Raw genomic sequence first — 18,423 nt, forward strand, 5'->3', positions numbered from 1 at the left:
GAGTCATTTGACCTTTTCCAAATATTTTTCCCTGTTGCAGTTAGAGAAACTTCAGGAGGGATGAATTTCCAGAAGAGTTACTGTGTGGAGAGGCTCCCAGGTCATGCCTTGGTTTTGCTCTGTGCTCATCTCTTCATTTCTATCACCTTTTTGATACTCACTGGGAAAGATTAAAGGAAAGGAGATACTGTATAAATGTTGTTAGAAATCTGTAAGTTGCTTAGAATCTATGATTGTTTCTCTGAAATCAACCACTTCCAAAACTGATTTGGTTTGAGGTTGTAATGTCTGGAAGGTAATCTCTTGTGATCTGCTTATGTCCAAAATCTGGTGTTTGCTCTGCAATTGATTTGGGCTTCTGTGATCTGGGCCATTTGGAGGTCGGTGGCTGTGATCGAGCTGAGCTGTAGCTCTTCATGACTGAGTTTTCAGAGAGCTGATCTGAATAATGTGTCCCTTGTCACCTGGAGTCTGTAAACTGAGGTTGGAAGCAGGTATAGGAGCTTTTCACAGGAAACGTTAAATCAGTTTCTGTAGTTGTCTTGTGGAAAGAGGACTGTTACACAGGAACCTCCAGAGACAAATTTTTCAGGTTATTTACAATAAGCTTACTTGACACCTCATGCATGTCTGTGGCAGGAGGTGGGAATATGATATTCCCAACGAGTTCCAGGTGGCACTGGGATCATTTTGACCTGTGAGCAAGGCAGAGCCTGTACTGCTGGCTCCCATCAGTCTATCCTGGTCCCAAGTCCAGCTCAGCCTGGGTTGCACATACAGAGCTGCCACAGTCTGGTGGGACCCACACTGGGCTGATGGGAGCCCAGTGTGATTCCTGGACTGCTCACACTTTTGGCTGGAACCTGTCTGAAATGTGTTAAGAATAAATGCTCTTAGGAATTCAAGGATGTCTGGAAAAGGTTCAGGTCCTGTCAGCACATTCAGCTTTGGGGATCTGCATCTCCTGGGTTTTCTGTTTTGTTTGGGTTTTTAAAAAATTATTATTTTCTTGCAGGCAGGTACTCTTATTTCCAGTCTTCCTGTGCTCAGGCTTTGCATTGAACTATAGGTATTCTAATGACTAAAGTTTCAGCTGTAAATATCTTTTTGCTTGTCCTTCCCTCTCCCTTCGTAAAGTTTCCTTAGGTTGTTCTGGGACTTCTGAGGAATAAAACACACAGGTTTAACACTCTGTGTTAAAAGCATCTATTGTGTCTCTGGGTTTTTCACCTTGCAGTTGGATTACAGAAGTTGGGCATTTGAAAAGGCATCTGAGCCAGGTGTAGGCCAGGCAAATGCTGTATTTCCCAATATATTGAGAAGTACCAATATATTCCTTGAATATTTTTAATCCAGATACTTAAATAGCACAACCACCAGTGAATTCAGTTGCCTCCCAAGTGTGTTTAAAAATAGCAGGCACAGAGAAGTAGGGATGTATTCATGGCAACCGTTTTTGTGGAGCAGGTGGGCGGCTGCATTTTGTACCAGTTTGAAGCTTTCTGGGGGGTTGTGCATCTTTGTTCCTAGAGAGATGAGACAATAAATTCATCAGGAGGCATCCCATCCATGGATCAGCACAGGCAGGAGCTTGTGTATCCAAATGAGAGCCTAAAGCTACAGGCTGATGTGGTAGGTTCATGTACATCTTTGGGTATCCCAGAAGAGGAAGACTCAATTAAATTCCCCCTCTCTGCTTACAGTTCATGTTGAGTGACAGCCAGATGCTCTTTGCCTTGGTGCTGAGTGATTTCTGGCTCTGTGTTGGCAGCGAGCACTGCTGGCACACAGTGTGAAGGAAGTGGAAAGCCAGGTGTTATTCACAGGCTCCTGACACCTCATCCTCCATTGTTCTGTTAGCCTGCCAGCAGATTCACTCTGGTATTTCTGGATTTGAAGGAAGGGATTGTATTCTGAAAGCCCCTGTCTGACTCTAGAGGAAACACTGTTTTGCATGAGTTGAACAGCTTTGAGGGCATTTCCCACCTTCCTGACTGTCTTCTGAAGGCACCTCAGACTGTATTTTTTTTTCAAGACCATGCTTTTCCAAGCATTTTTCCATCATCTGCAGCATTTAGTTTGGTTTTCTGATCCTGGCACTCATTGCAGCAGTTTGAAACAATGAATGTAGCTTGTCTCCTGCAGCCCTGCCCTGTTTGCATGTGGGCTCAATCTGGGAAGACCTGACCCTGTTGGGGTGGTCTGACCTCCAAATATGTCAGTGCTGCAGCCTGAACCCACAATGTTCTTAGCCTTGCAATTTCTAATTGAATCAGTATGAAAGGCCACTTCCTGCATTACAGACTTGATTTATTTTTTGGGGGTGTATAAGCTTCATCCAGAATACCAAAGAAACACTGATATTTGGGAAGGCATCTCACACTGACAGCTCCTTGTGGACTGAGGTCAGCTTTTGTGCAAGTGTGGCTCTGTCATCATCATGTAGGCACAAATGAGCTACTTGCTTTTGGCAGCTGGTGGGATAAAAAGCATCGTAATGCTTTAGTGAAAAACACAACTTATTCACTACTGTAGGACACAAATAAAGGAGAAAGCATTGCCCTGCTAACATAGGGCTGGTGATTGATTCAAAAAATTTTTTTGATGGGATGTGCAAGTTGTGCCACCTCCAGAATGCAGCTCTTGGTGGTGGGAGTTAGAAATCAACTACTTCACTGTCTTTACATAAATAGTCATTGTGCCTGACACTTCAGGTAATTAAGCTGATGGTGTTTAGCTTTTTTCAGACTGGAAAATCCTTAGCTATTTGTTTAATCAGAAACTGAAAAACAGGTTCAGCCTGGTTGAGATCTGCATCTTGACTTCTGTCTGCCTTAAAAAAAAAAAGGTTAGGTAACTAAATAGTTTCTTCTAGAGTCCCCAAGAGAGAAGAAAACTGGCTGTAGTGAAAAGGGGATCACTTGCTGAGTGCTGTTTTTTGATTCCAGTGGGATTGTCATGGTTTAGTAGAGCAAGGAACTTGATTGTGACTTTAAACTGTTCTCCCAGTTCCATATTTTAGGACAGTGTGTGCTTGGCTCTATCCTCTGCTAGAGCATGTGATGTGTTAATGTATTTTAAAAGTAATTTTGTTGTAAATGTGTCTGGAAATGCAGACCTTCCCTACATGTACGAATATTCCTATTATACAGATCAATAGACTTAGTTTTCGTGCTTCAGAGCATTTTCGCATAACATCCTTCCTTCTTGGCAGAGCCTCAGGAATAGGCTGGGGGTGTTAATGGAGAAGTGATTTGAATACAGTCTCTAGAAGTGATTTGCAATAAAATATGACCTATTTCAAGATAATATTCAAGCATAGTACCTGCAGTGCCTTACATTCTGAAACAAATACAGAGAATACAAAAAGGGGGCTCATTCCAGTAGTGCAGCTACATATAAGTGCAAGTTGTGAGAGCAGAAGCAGTGAATGAGGTTTAACCTCTTGCAAGTTTGAGAGTGTTGGGAAAATTGCAGAAGTGATGGAGCACCACAAGGTCCCTAGCACAAACCATCTTAGGTTGTGCTTTGAGTTTGCAGAGCACTTCTGTCACCTTTTTTAGCCTCTGGTTGCTACACCTGCAGGGTCTGACAGATGCTTTGGAGCGGGTTCATTTGCTTTGTGCCGTACTTGCCTCTTCCTGTCACTGTGTCAAAGCCTGTCACAAGACTGGCAGAATTACATTAAAACCTTCCTGCCACGGGGGTTGTATCCTGCCAAGTAAAGAACAGTCTCTGCCCATGGCCTGGCTCTGTCCTGCCTGCTGTGGCTCAGGCAGAGGCTGCTCTGCTGACCAGAAGCTGCGATCTGAAGCGCTGTAAGCGATACGCTGTGTGTACAGCATCAGTAAATACCGGCGGCTTTCAAACTTCCCCCTCATCGCTGATTCTGAGCTGGCATTGCTTTGACAGCTGACTCTTAGCAACAGCCTTATCTGTGTGACTTAAGCAGCCTTTGGCTCAGAAAAATTACTCATTGAAAATTAATGTTCTGCTGGGAAACCAGGGCTCTGTGGCCCACTTAATTTGCAGGGTGACAATACCATCAGTTCTTCCTGAGAATCAGGGAAGGTAGGTGAGAGTGGCCCTGTTCCTTTAAGACATATGTTTATTCCTGAAATACAGGGAAAAACCTAAAGGGCTTCCAGTATCTTTATTCTTTGTGCTTTTGAGCTGCCATTAGGTTGGCTCTAGCTTTGTAGCTGAATTTCTGAGGAGTTCATGCATGCCTTTGGCAGCCTGTAGTCTCTCTGCTCAGTGGTTGGTATTTTAATAGGCCATGAGTTGCCAGTGGCAAGTTGTTCTGTTACCAGTTTCTAGATAAATGAGGCAGGTATGGATTTATTTCTTATTATTATTTTATTGCAGGAAACTACATCTGGTAATGTTTTACGAAAGAGCTCAATGTCTTCTCAGATCACAAACCTCCCTCACTTCAGGCCTGGCAGTGTGGGATGGTGAACCCTGCAGCACCCACCTGTGTGTGTGGCTCTGTGAGGCCTCATCCGTGTGAGGACAGGCGGATGTGGCTCTGTGTGTGACCTCCCTTCTTCAAACAGGATATGTTCTGCATCCTCTGTGGGCTGCCAGCTCTTCACTCTGCTTGCAGCCTACTCTGAAATGGCTCAGGAATTATTTCATAGCTGGGTTATTGATTAATAATTAGGAATCTTTTAGAAGTTCCCTGGACCAACATTTGGATCTGCACGTTTCTTCTGTAGCATCCCATGAAGTTGTGTCAGTAATCCGTGCTGTAAAGGTGATAATTTCAGGTGTTATTTCAGGATGTGTCAGCCCACCCCAGTACCAGCTGCTTGCCCTGCAGGGTGAAAGACTTTATTTTTTTCCTCTTGCAGTTTATTCATGTTGTGCCAAGTGCACTTGCTGGGAGACACGATGCACGTCGCTGTTGTAACTCCAGACTTGGCATCATCATCCCTCTGGTACCATACAGTGGGACTCGGCATCTCATTTTAGTGCCTGGGTTTGAAAGGCACTTCGCACTAGACAAACAGTTGTGCCAGTGTTCACTGCATGAACAGCCTTCTTGTTTGGTGTATTTTTAATCTGATGAGCAAGAAAGGGAATTGTTGTGCACGATTAGAAATCGCTGATTGTCGTGGGTGTCATTGTCACGTGCTTCACATGGGTCACCCCTGTAGCTCAGTGGATAAGGCCAAGGAGCTGGGGTGGAGTTATGAGGGTGAGGAAGACAATGAAGAGGAAGCACATAGCGATGAAAGGATTGGGAGGAGGCAGGTGTAGAAGAGACAGTATGTTCCACATAAGCAGTAGCATTTATAGAGGCCACACTCCCTGCGGAGAGCGAGTAGCTGAGCTGGCAGGAGAGCAGGATTATGCCTTTCCTTTGGCCAGACTTATCCTACCTCATTGGTGGGAGGAGGCCTCGAAGGAGGTCCCATGCTGTAGTAGGAGATAGGAGTAAGCTAAAAATACCTTTACTGCTGTATGCTGTACTTTAAATAAGAAATGAACTCTGCCTGTTCAGCCTGAAAGCACTGTGAGTGTTTACGAGGAAGGAAAGAAAAGAGTCTGTGGATTTACTGTCCTGGAAGGGCTAGAAAGCTGCAGCACTAATTAGCAATACAGCTTTAGAGACCTACAGAGGTCATGTGGTTGGGTTGTCTTGTTCTCTGTCTGGTCACTTCTGTTTCCAACCTTTAAGGGATAATATTGTTCATCAGAATAAAAATGCAGATGGCCAGGAGAGAAGGAAGGAAGCACTTCTCTGGAAAAAACCGTGGCATAGAGATTTTTTTTTTTTTTTTTACCTGGCATTGTATCACACTTTAAAGCTTTATCTGTGCTTGAGACAGCAAAGGTGAGGTGGGTGTGGCATCATGGTGTTCAGTGGGCTTTTGTTTGCACCTGTGTAGGTTGAGAAGAGGGTTTCCAGTTTAGTTGTGTTTCCATCATGCCTATTTCTCCTGCTAGTTCCTGCTGTTCTTCCCATCCTCGCTTAGGCTGTGCCTGCATGTCAGAGAATATGAGGGAGGCCAGTAGGATATTTATAATTCAGCAGTTTTTCCAGAGCTGTTAATGCTCCATTGCTCAGAGATGAAGCAATCCCATTTGCACTTAGGCAGCCTTGCTGGAACCAGTCAGCCCTGGCTAGTGCAGCGTCCTGCTTCCAGGCTAAGCAATAAAGCTGAGCAGAGGTAGTCTGCTTGCCTGTGTTACAGATTAATTATGCAGTAACCCCTCTGCAGGAAAGCTTTCCCTGGCTTCTGTCACTGGCCTGTTCTGGTAACACCAGGATACTGCATCTATATAAATGTCAAATTCTAACAAGCGCAGTGCTGCTCGTTTGTACCTTCAGTAGCCTGCAGTGCTCTTTGCTGCAAGGGAAACTGTGCTGTGGAGGAGTGTATTTCCTACCACTGTTGCTGTCCTTTGCTGCCTTTCTGCTTTGTTGAACACCCTTTTTGTGCTGGATAGGGAGTAGCTGATGATAACTGTGGCTCCTGTTCTCTTTAAGGTCCATTTCTGATGTAGATTTATAGTGATGACTTTTCCTGCCATAAGTGCAAGTGCATCTGTTCTCTCAAAACAAACCTGCCTGTTGTTTTCCCTCCAGAAGTGATGCAGTACATCTCCAATGTCATTTGCTGTCAGCAGGGGAGAATCCAGGGAGCATGCCTGAATGCAGCTTGTGGTAACAGCCACAGAGGAGGTAAAGGCTTACTGATCCTCAGAAACCTGCTCCTGCAGTGGGATCCTGTGCTGACATCTTCCAAAGTCTTAACCAGCACTTGCTGCTGGCACTAAATGCAGAGCTCCCTCATATTCTGCTTTTAAACAAGATGTAATATATGAAATTACCTTTCTCTCATTAGGACAAGTGGCACCATGAGATATTGGCTGTTCTTAGAGAATTGTGTTTGTCTGCAGCTCTGGCTCCAGAGGAGAGAAATCAGCTCTAACTGCTGTGTCTTAGACCCTTTTATCTCCTTGCTAGCTCTGACACTGAAACTGGGGCAGAAGGGAAGGGAGAGATGGGAGAGGCTGAGTTAGGAGTCCCAGCCCATCACCACTAGTACAGTGTTGAGTCAGGGTCAACAAGCTTTACTCAGCAGCCTCTTCTCATTTGCAAACCTCTCCTGCCGAGTGCCCTTTTTACTGATAAACACCAGCAGTGATAGATATTGATGGAGGGGACAGAGGTTCAGGGAAAACATGCTTGAACCTTGTCCATAAAACTGGTCACCTGGTTTGTTCTGCTGAGTGGTGCCTCTAGAAAGGAGCCATCACAAAACACCTGTGTTGATCCTGGAATGAAAGAGCTGCTGTTAACAGCAGCCCTTCTCCTGGGCTATTGTGTTTGTTTTGAGTAAATGTGTACTCTATAGAAATTACTCATAGGCTCATAGGGAAACACGTCTGAACATGGTTGGGTGTTACCTCTTGGGTAACTAAACCTACTTTTAGCACCAGGGTTGACTTGAGGCAGCTTATTTACTGAGAGACTCTTTAGCATGTTCAAGCCAAATTGCAGTGATGTTACATCATACGATATTAAAGAAATTATTCCAGAAATTAACTTGGCCTCATGTGCAGGTTAATTTGCACTATAAAGACCTCTCTGGTACAGCTACATTGGCAAACTCCCCAGTTGAAGCAGGGTTGATATTGGCAAAAAAAGTCACTTAACTATTCTGGCATCATTATGTCTTCACGTGCCCTAAACCTGCCTTAAAGGCAAAACATTTGTCTCTGCACATCACTTGTGTTAGTGATGTTGTTCCTAATCTTGTGTTGATTCCCTTCTGGGTTTTCATTTGCCAGTTTTACTATCCCAGCAAATCCTTGACCTATTGAATTGACCCAAGTCTGGATTTTTCTCATATTTGGAGTCAAGTGTTGATTTTTTTTTTTTGTTTCGAAATGTAGCTTTTTTCTTTATAAATGGCTTTTTCTTCATAACATCACCTTGTGTTCAAAGCTAGCTTTCTTACAATACAGGTTTGTAGCCATGTCTTGTGCCCTGTGAAGTGAGCACATCATTAGAGTTCTCCTTGGTGGAGTTTACATTGCTGTCTTTCTTCACTGGGAGTTTAAATTTAGTCAGCAAAATCCAAATCTGGAATCTCTCAGAATAACAGCTAACACTTAGTGGATGAAGAAAGTTTATAAATATACAACAGCAATGGATAATCAGCGAATCTTCTTTTTATATCTGTGGTCTGCCAAAAGTGAAAAGGCTTTTGAGAAAAGCCACGTTGTGATACAGAAACACATATTAGCTCAGAAATTTACTGTATTATTCTATCTTAGTCTTGTAAGCATCTGTACAGAGCAAACTGCAGAGTTTTTCTGAAGTCTTTGAGACCTTCTGAAGCTTTAGTTCCTCGATCTGTTAGAACCACAGGGGAGATTTGAATTGTGATTTGACCAAGGGGCCAACAGGCCCTGGAGGAGTTGGGATTTTTTCACCCTATTTTAATTTTTGTGGGGTTTACTATACAGTCATTGGTAATGAGCCTGAACACCCCCTTCTTCTGTGCCTTCCACCCCCAGTAAGAGGAAATTCTCTCAGCTTGGGTTTTTTCATCCCCTTGTAAGCCTAGCTGGCTGGATGGGAGGTGTAGGTTTGAGTTCATAAGAGGTAACTTAGTTAAGTTGTCCTCATGCCTGTTTTATGCAGATTTGACTGTTCAGTGGTTGTAGTTGTGGAATATTAGATCTAAGAGGTATTTAGGCCCAGAGTTTGTTCTTCCAAGCGTGGTGGATGTGAACTGCAAGGTAGCACAAAGAATAGGAACAACACATGTGAGCCAGGCTGGTGAAGGGATCACTGGCATACAAAACCCTGAGTGTGGGAGCTGGTGGCTGACCTGAGCAGACTCAAGTGCAATTTGCAGGGCAGAAACCTGCTCTGTTTTTTTCTGAAAGTTAAATCCTTGTGGATTTGCTTATGGGAGGAAAACACTGGTGGTGGGCTTGGCAGCCTGGCACATGGCTCACTCTTGGCTAGCCCAGCTCCAACACAGTCTATCGGAACAATGGAAGTAGGAGTTGGTGTGGTGACTCAGTGCCTGATGAGAGTTCAAAAAAGCAAATGCGTCTTTCAACATTCAATACGTACGTTATTACCGACTTGTGTGTTAGTAACTGAGTCATCTATCCAGTTATTCCTTTCTTTACACTTAGGAGTTTGGTAGTTCTTTGCTTGTGATGTTTTTGCTCCTGGCACACATCCCTGGCCTCAGACCAGAAAGAGCTCGTGCTCTGTAGATGTGGCAAGAAGTCCTTGGATGTGTCTTGCTCTGGGTTGGTCTGCCTTCAGCACAGTGTGTAACAATAGATTGCACAGCATTTACTGTTACACTCCCTTCTTGGATTTGTTTTCCCGATGTCCAGCTTTTCTTCTTTGCTTCCAGATGACAGAACGTAAATTAGAAATACTTCGAAGCAGAGTGGCTCTGCTGGGCACGTCCCATCTTTAAAGTGCCATGTACCCATCCCTTGCTGCTTGCAGCCAAGTCTGTTAGAATTATTTCTCCATGCCTTCTCCCTGCTCCACCCTTGCTTACCCTTCCAAAACTTATCTGACTTGTTCTATAGCTCAAGTTCTAAAGGGTCATTTTTCTGTGAGTTACTTTCTCCATATGGCGTAATTTTTGTTTCCTTATGCAGCTTCTCCTGTAGTGTTTGGTCACCAGCTGCATGTGATTTTTTTAATAACCTCCATTGTTTCATTTCTTATGGTATTTTTAACATAATTCATGTTAGGAGGAGTTTAATAGTTTTAAGATATAGATACAAGGAACGATTGGAAGTATTTCTGCTAGAATAACTCCCAGTGGTTTGAGAAGCCCTGAATGTACTGGAGGGCCTGGCTACCTAGTGCAGTGACGTGGAGTACATGGGATGAATTGCACTGGAAAGCTCTTGCCTATGGGACATAGTGCATGAGGTGCAGCATTTCACGTCTGTCACTTCCAAAAGACACATGTCTGGGTTCATGTGACTGCAGTGCAGACATAACTAAATTACTTTCAAAGAAGCTGTTAATACACAACCAGGAGTGTTGATGCTGGAGGGTTTTGTTCTGGTGATTGACTGGCTGACACCCCCATTCTCCAGGAGGGATTATCACTCCCTGCCTTGTGCTGGTGGACCTTCATCAAGATTGATCACTGCCTTGGAGGAAACTGTAGCACACAGCTTCAAAGATGTACTTTACAGAAATAGGCTTTTTCTGGAAATAAGGTTAAAGCCGTAAAAAGTCAATCCCTTGCCTGCTAGATACCAGCTTACTCCTAAGGACAATATCTAAATCATTCTTTGAATGCTGTTTTTATTTCATGCTTGCCTTATTGTTTTTGCTCCAGTTCTTTCCTTAGCAGCCTTTCACATACTCAGTGCTGTCATTATTGTCCCCTGACCCCCAGTGAAGCTGCCTTGACTGTTCCTTACCTTGGTTTCTCAGTTGCGGCTGGAGTTTCTTCCATTAGCGTTTTTGTTTTTTTTCCTGTACATTTGCTATTAATCCTTTTTCTTGTATTTGTCTTATGTCCAGTCAAGTAAGGATTAAGCAGCCTGTGCTCTTAACTGTGTAAGTGGAATCTGGTTTCCTGAGCTGACTTTCCCCTACTCTTCCTTCCCTGTTCACTCCTCCCCACTCCCCAGCTGCCAGTGAACAGCAGAAGTGGATGTATGTCCATCTCCTGCTGTGAGGTAGAGCTGAGACAGCAGGTGAAGCTCTGCAGAAGTTTTGGATCTTGCCTTGTTCTCCCTCAAAAATGCTGGGCTGTGTGATTGGTTCATTCTAGAAGCATTGGTGTACACATTTAGCATTTAAGGAGCCTTTACATCTCACTGCTCTGGTGCAATTGGAAAACTGAACAGGTGTAAGCTGATGCCACAAGGGAGAAGAGTGTAGGTGTCCTTCTTCACCGTGGGCCATTGGAATGGGTTTGCTGGGAGTTCAAAAGTTCATTTTGTGAGTAGGTTGGTAGATGTAGTGACCTTACTGCTGAACCCTTGTTTAAAACACTTGCAGTGAAACATCCAAATAAGACTTGTTTCAAATGACAAAGGCTTGCTTAGTTCTCTCAGTAACACAGTCTGCATCATCTGTCTCTGAGCCATTTTTCCATCATAACTGCTCATGTCTACTGAACAACAACCAGCACTTGTCAGCTGGAGAATACGGGGTTGTTTGCAGAGGGGGAGATGTCCAGTTCCTTGGGTTGGCAGTTGTCCTGGCCAGTGATGTAAGCTCAGGCACAGCAGAGTAACTTTATTGTTGGGAGTTCCTGCAGCCCTTGCATGCTTCTGCTTGGGGAAGGCACAGCCCTTCTGTGTAAACTTGTAAAGCGTATGTCCACCTCCAGGTTAAACTAGGATTTCATACACTGTGTATCCAGCTGGTTTTAATGATTCTGTAAGGTGTTCCCCAGGGGATATGGTGTGTCACTTCTCATTCCTGGCATGTGACAGGAATGAGAAGCTTCCACTGGGCTTCCCAGCACCTATTGCTACGCAGTGTATGCTTCTGCTTTCTTACCTGTGTTTGGCCTCCATGAGCTTGACAACAAAATTAAGCAGGTGGTGACTGCCCTAAGCTTCACTGATGTGACCCGTTCCTGTGGTGTCTGCCCACAGGGCATCTTGCTCCTAAGGATTCCTCTCCTTTTCCTTGCCAGGCATCAGGATGGCAAAGCCTCAGAGCTGCATTTTTCTTTAATAACGTGTGTACTGCCGTGAAGTGCCCTGTCCTAAGCCCATTATTTGGAGAGACCTGCAGGTTCTGGCTTGTAACTCTAAACCAGCTAATGGTTAAATGAGGGCTTGCTTTATATTATATATTTATGTTCACCCACTTTTGTAATTCCTGTGTTTTATAGGTGGTGATTAGGCATTGTTTGTAGCAGGACCTGCTGTGTTAGTAGGATGGGGTATATTTTGGTGTGAAAGCCGGGGTGTTCTAGTTCCTGAGCATCCTAGAAAGTCAGTTTTAAAACAGGCTTTTCAGGGGTTTTTCTTTGCATTTACCAAAGGTCTTTCCTACAGCTTTGCACTAGATAACCTAGTTAAAATAGTAACTGTCTTCTCTGGAGCAAAATGCAGGATTGTTCCAGGCTTTTCCAAGCTACAAAAGTGTCAGAAATTCTGCTCTAATTCAGCCTTTGGAAGGGCTGGGGATTAGATGGGACTGTTTTAACTGTGTCTCTGCAGATAAAAGCAGAGCTGTGTAAAGAAATGGTGTTGAAGATGCTGAAATAACATGATCTTTTCTTTCTCTGTGATTGAGGGGATTGGATTGTACCTGCATTGCAGGGATTGTGTTCCCTTACTCCCCAAAAGACCCACTGCTGGCGTGTATGTCAGGGCCCTTTGAAGGGCTGTTTTTTATTGCACTTAAAAGAATCTGAGCTGGGAGTTGGCTTGGCAGCCTCTTTAAAATGGTATTATCTCTCCTGTGCCTTATCAGATAAGATGCTGCTGCTCCTGCTGCAGCGGTGAGCCAGGGAGGAGGAGGGTGCAGAGGACTAGGTCTGCTGAGGGGGGGATTAGTTCTGCTTGAAGCCTCTGACACAGATCCACATCTCAGAGGGGGGACAGTGAGCATGTGGACTGAGCATCAGAAATAGGAAAGCTTACCCTTCCCCTCTGTGTAACGAGGAGGGGTAAATCTGAATAAGAAGCTCTTTGTGTGTGTGCTTATCTCTGTACTGTCCCATTTAGCCTGAGGTTTTCCCACATTTGCCTATGCATGAAACATCAGACTGAGACATACTGCTCTAGTGAAAGGTTTGACATTAAAAGCTATTTTTTGTTGCTGCAGCCCTTCCAGTAAGGCTGTGGCCTTTTTATGACACTGTCTTGTGTGACAACTGCCATAAAGCAAGAGTGAAACATCTGCTTTTCTAAATGCTTCAGCAAGGCTAAAGTGTTTCAGCGGGTGGCGTGTTGGAAGGTTGATACCCACAACTCAGCTCTGAGTCTGTAAATAGAAGTTTTAATCTCTGCTCTAGTGTTTCATTAGCTGGGTTTTCATGTGGGAGAGAGGTTTCACAGTAGCCCAAGATAGCATGGGTTGTATATGTGGCCTTTTTCTGTAAGTGTTTGCTTTACCAACTTGAATTTGGAGTGACCCTTGTAGCTTTCTGTAACAGTGCTAGTCTGTCCATGGCACTTAAACCACAGCTGGGAAACATCTCTTCTTTAAGGTCTCTTTGTTGTGCATTTTTCTGCCTGTCTCCAGAGCTGTGTGTGAGATCTCAACCCAAAGTGGCCTTGGAGGCTTCCGTGAGTTCACTGCTGCCTCTCCAAAAGCAGGTAAAGCAGTAGGCCTTGCTGTGCATCGTTCCCATTATTTGAATTCTCACCATGCTATGGTGAAGCATCTTCTAGGTGCTCTTTTTCTGGTAAATCTTCTCTTGAAATGTAGGATGATGGATGAGGGATGCAAAAAGCTCTTCCTCAAGCTAGAGGTATATGAGCAGCTCCAGGATTAGAAAACCTCACAAAGCTCTTTTTAAAACTCCACTTTTCACAAAAGCTGCCACAGGATTGCACTGGTTTATTCTGAGGAGGTATATTTAGGTCTGGAAGGAGTAATTACACAGCTTTGAATAAGTCTGAAGTCAGAAGAGGGCAAAGCTTAGCTTGGCAGGGATTCAACCTTCTGGGAATCTTTTTGCAAAATGAAACAGACAGCTTTTTAAAAATAAAACTTCTGAAGACCCGTTGCATTGGCACCTAGACCTGCCATTGGTGTGAACTATTTCTGGTTCTCCAAATAAAGAGTGAAACTTAAAATTAGACACTTCTGGTTTTAAACTGTTAGTTTCTGCTTTACTTTTAGTTGCCTTGTGATTAGGATGAAAGAAGACTTCTCTCAGTGCAGCCATCACCAGGCTTCTTGGGTGTTTTTTTGTTTCTGTATGATGGTTCATAATTGTACATCAGAGAATATTCCAGGGCTAAATACAAAACTGCTCATCATCTGAGTTCTCCTTTTTTTTTTTTTTTTTTGTCCCTTTTTTAATGTTCTCTAATTACCAGCCTAACGATAGCTTGAAGGGAGATGGATAGGCAAAGCCCATTGCTCCTCCACATGCCATCTTTTGGAAATGTGGAACTAATTTTTTTAGAGTTCAGTTTGAAACAATAGAGCTGTTGCTTGCCTGTCTAATGATACAGACCCAGCCCCCACCCTTTAAAACAAAACAAAAAAAAAACCACCAAAAAAATTGTTGAAATTCATTCTTGAATGATTGTGAAACTTGTGACTGGAAAGCAGCTCTGGATTTTGTCTTATAAACTCCTTCTTGCCCTGTGCAGATTGTTCCAAAGGCACAAAACCCCTAAGCTGTGTGTGCACCTGCAGCTGAGGTTCATGATCACAGTGCTGTGGGTAACATAACACCCCCAAATCCTTTTCCTAATCCCTTGCACTGTGTGGTATCTACAGCAGTTCTGGAAAGCCAATGTACATCCTTAATAAGAAGCAGAATGTCTGTTAGAGTAGCTTAGGCTAAAGGCAAATTAGCTATGGAGCTCTGTATTGCTAATCAGTACTTTTTACCACGTTTTGAAGTAATTAGCCTTCATTGGACTTAGCAGCATCCAGCAAATGCTTAATCATGGCTGCTTTGTAAAACCAGCAAGAACTCCTGAGTAAGGAAACTCGCATGCTGGAGCAGCTCTTGATGGCACTGATGATCCTGCAGCTGTGGGAGCCAGGCATGTGCTCTGGGAGCTGGAGCTCAGTCCCATGAATGCTCTTGTCTGGCAGGAGCTGGAGCTTTGCTCAGGGCTGGGAACAAAGTGTGCTTCAGCGTGCTGCTGTCTGACTGAACATCTTTCACTTGGAGCTGCCTTCCAGCATTCACTTGGAGCTCTGGTGTCAGTAGTAGCTTTAGCATTAGCCTTGCTTTCTAGAAAATAGCACTTCCTTTCCAAAGGTGACTAATGCTGCTAAAATATTCAGTGTTTCCTGCATCCCCCTTTACCTTCCTTGTGTTTCTGAAGCACGTGTTCACAGGTGGTTTTCCATTCTGTTATATACATTTTCTCATCTGTATCTTGAGTTTTTCCTTCCTTTAGGTCATTTAGGATGCTTATTATTGAGGCAGGTTTAAGGCACACATATTTGAAATGTAACATGTCTAATTTGGCTGGCATGGTGAATATTTTATTATAGGCAAAACCTTTTTAATCCCTCTGGATATGTTTCTTCCTCCTGTCTGAGAGAGCTGGGGTGAGTTGAGTGGAGTAATGAGAACCAGATCTCATCTTGAATTAATAATCCCGGATTCAAAGGTATTTTTGGCACTTAGATGTCTCACTTTTTCTGACTTCAATAGCGAGCCTGAGTTCTGTCTGGAAGGAATTTAAGTTTTCTACCTTGAAGGAATTGTTGCCTTCTGTTTTCTCTTGTTTTAAACAGGGATGATCAGCCTTTATCTGCATTACAGAGGATTACAGGTTTCAGTTTTTTGTCAGCTACTCCTTTTCTGTTTTCTGTGTCTGCCTTGGCTGGCACATTTGGTCCCACGTAATGTCTTGGAGGACCAGCAGGGACCTCCTGGCTCAGGATTGAATCCCTGGATCTGTCCCATTGGGCTCACCTCGAGGTTGCCCTAATGGAATGTGAGCTACAGCTTCTTCCCCTTCCTTCCCAGAAGGAGTGGAGACACTGCCAAAGCTGATCACTCTCCCCTTTGCCACCAGGCCCTTTGGCTTACACCATGCCTGGGTCAGATGGTGGGCAGCCTCCCTTTCCCTGCTAAAGCAAACAGTTTATCAGCTGCTCTTGCACCTTTGTCCTGTGCTAGGAGGAGAGATAAGAGTCAGACTTGCTTGCTCACAGCTGTCAGCAGTGCCTTCCCTTCCTCCCCAGCCTCATTACTTTGAGAACTGAGCTGGATGAGGGCCAGGCTCTGAGCCATAAATGGATCAGGTCCTGTAGAGGCTCAGTAGGAAACCAGAGCCCCGTGGAAGCACCCACACACCTTGTTTCCAGGCTCCTTTGAACCAGCTTCCTTGGAAAGGTAAAATCCAGCTTCCCCTGAGGGCTGTGCAGAAGACAGATCGATACCTGAAGTGATTCCTGCACTCAGGAAGGTTCTTCTCTTCCTCCTGCAGGCTCAGGCTATGCCAGAGCCATGTGCTGCCCACTCACCCTGGAGATCAGGATGGTCTGCTCAGAAGCTGTGCAAGCAAAACCACCTCTTCCCTGGCTGAACCCCTGCAGGATTTGAAGTGCAGTGTTTGCCTGGTGTGACCCTGTCTGCTTGCACCAGGAGCATTTCCACATGTGCTTTTGTCCTCCTTCAAGGCTGGCCATCCTCACTGGCTTAGTCCCAGCCCGAGGAGCAGGGAAGGACAGGCCAGCCAGGACACAGAGCACTTTGCTGTGCAGAGGCTGTACAAACAGACATGCTGGAGGGAGATAAGCTTCTGAACCTTCAGCCCAGTTTGGGTATGGAGATTTCCTCCATATAGGCCGGACAGTGAATGGGCTAAACCGGCTGAGCAGGAAATGTGAGAGTTTTAAAGACAAATTCTGTTGATGAGGTGATTAGTATTCCTGTAACCTGGGTGGATTTTACCTGTATTGACTAGGAAAAGATTGATGCTAACTTAACACCTTTATGTGGTTCAGTTTCAGGTGAACCAAGCTGTTGCAGAGGATCTTTATGGGCTAGGATGCCAGTCATTAAAAAATATACTTAATAGCTGGTCTTGATTTGGCTTTGTACCTTTATTTGATTTTTTTTTTTTTTTCCATTCTCATAGAGAGGAAGTTCAGGAAAACTGTGTCCGCTGGAAGAAGAAATTCACCTTTGTGTGTAAAATGAGTGCCAACCCTGCCACAGGGCTCCTGGACCCCTGCATCTGCCGAGTGTCTGTCCGGAAGGTGAGCACCCAGCTTTGCTTCTGGCAGGTAGCACCACCAGTGGCGTACTGGCAGCTGGTTATTGGCTGCTTTTTGGGAGCAAGAAAAATTTTGGGGATTGTGGTGGGAAGAAAAGATGTTTGGGGCAGGATATGCTGGAACAGAGCCTCTCTCTCCAAGAGTCCTTGATGGAGGATGGGAGCGACCAAGGTGGTGGTAACCCTTGAGAGAGAGGCTTTTGAATCCTGAGAGCAGATTCCAGGACTGAGTAATGACTTTCCCCCTGTTGCCCCAGCACATCTAATAGCTGCTTTTCCTGTTTTGTTTTGTTTCCCAATATAGGAGCTGAAGGGCGGAAAAACCTACTCAAAGGTAAGAGAATAGAAAGGGCAAATGTAGCAGAGTGAAGATGGTCTTGTCTCCTGCTAGTGCTTTACACCCATTAGAAACCAGTGGCTGTTGAGTGGACCAATCTGGAGAGATATTCATTATTTGTTAGTTCAAGTCTGAGTTAAGAGATTTCCCAAAAAACTCGACTTGCTGGGACAGGATCCAGATTGCACTGGATATGGATTTGAGATGGGGGGTTGGAGAGATGATCTGCATGTCCTCAAACTTTGGGGAAGTTCTGAGTCAGATGTGAACTCTCTGGCTTCTGGCAGCATGTCTCTAATAAAGAAACAGACTCCAATTCTGTTCTCCGGAGCACAGCAGCCAGCTGGGCAGGCACCTCACTGCCTCAGGAGAGCAGGCAGGAGCCTACAGCAGAAGTCACTGCCTGCCAGGGTGCCAGAGACACTGAGGCAAAAGCCAAATGGGTCAGCAAGGCTCTTAGTCTTGGTTCCCTTCCTCAGTTTTTCTTGCCTGTGCTCTGGGACAGACAATGGGCCACCCCCTTCTCCTCCTTGTGCTGGATCAAGAGACAATGTTGGCTTAGAAGCTGAGCTCACACAGTGCCCAAAATGATGTTTGTTTGAAAATGAGTCACTGCTGCTGGTTTCTAATAAACAGATGCTTTGGTCACACACAGCAATGTAAGAATTCCTTCTCATCAATATCCTTTCTGAGGCCATGGAGACAACTGGCTGTGAAGGGTCTACTGCACTAGCTCCTGTGTTCTGTTGTGCTGGGTGGGAGAAGGCAGTATGGCATTGTTCCTTTTTTGTTGCTAATTAGGACATAGTCTCTAGGGCCATTAGTTTCTCTTTCACTAAATTCCCACTGTGGGCAGGTTATTCATTCTGCAGAGCTGCATGTCCAGGGAGAGCAGCATAGCTGGAGGAAGAGACATAGCAAATGCATCATCCTTTGCCTCCTGCAATGTCCATCCTCAAGCTTTCTGTAGGATTTGGAAGGCAGAATTAAAGGAAGCCTGAAGGCACGTTTCTATGGTAGAGTTAACCTGGAGACCTTATTCAGGTTATGTTCTAACCTACTTCCTTTTTGCTCAGTCTTCAGTTGTGTTTAGTGGCATTTGAAAGAGACTGACTTCCTCCAGCCCAGAACTGGAGACTGAATCTCAAGTATTTGTCATGTCTTGGGCTGGT

At 44.6% G+C, this 18,423-nt stretch overlaps 1 protein-coding gene across 1 annotated transcript in view; it reads left to right on the forward strand.

Annotated features, from left to right (window-relative positions):
* EEIG1 (estrogen-induced osteoclastogenesis regulator 1) overlaps positions 1-18,423 on the forward strand; it is a 37,169-nt gene that overhangs the window by 4,014 nt on the left and 14,732 nt on the right. The window contains exons 3-4 of the mRNA XM_021551353.4: positions 16,777-16,897; positions 17,219-17,248. Of these exons, the coding sequence (XP_021407028.1) occupies positions 16,777-16,897; positions 17,219-17,248 (151 nt within the window). The remainder of the gene's footprint in view (positions 1-16,776; positions 16,898-17,218; positions 17,249-18,423) is intronic.

This window comes from Lonchura striata, chromosome 17 (genome assembly GCF_050655825.1).
Source record: "Lonchura striata isolate lonStrDom1 chromosome 17, ASM5065582v1, whole genome shotgun sequence".
Lineage (NCBI taxonomy): Eukaryota > Metazoa > Chordata > Aves > Passeriformes > Estrildidae > Lonchura > Lonchura striata.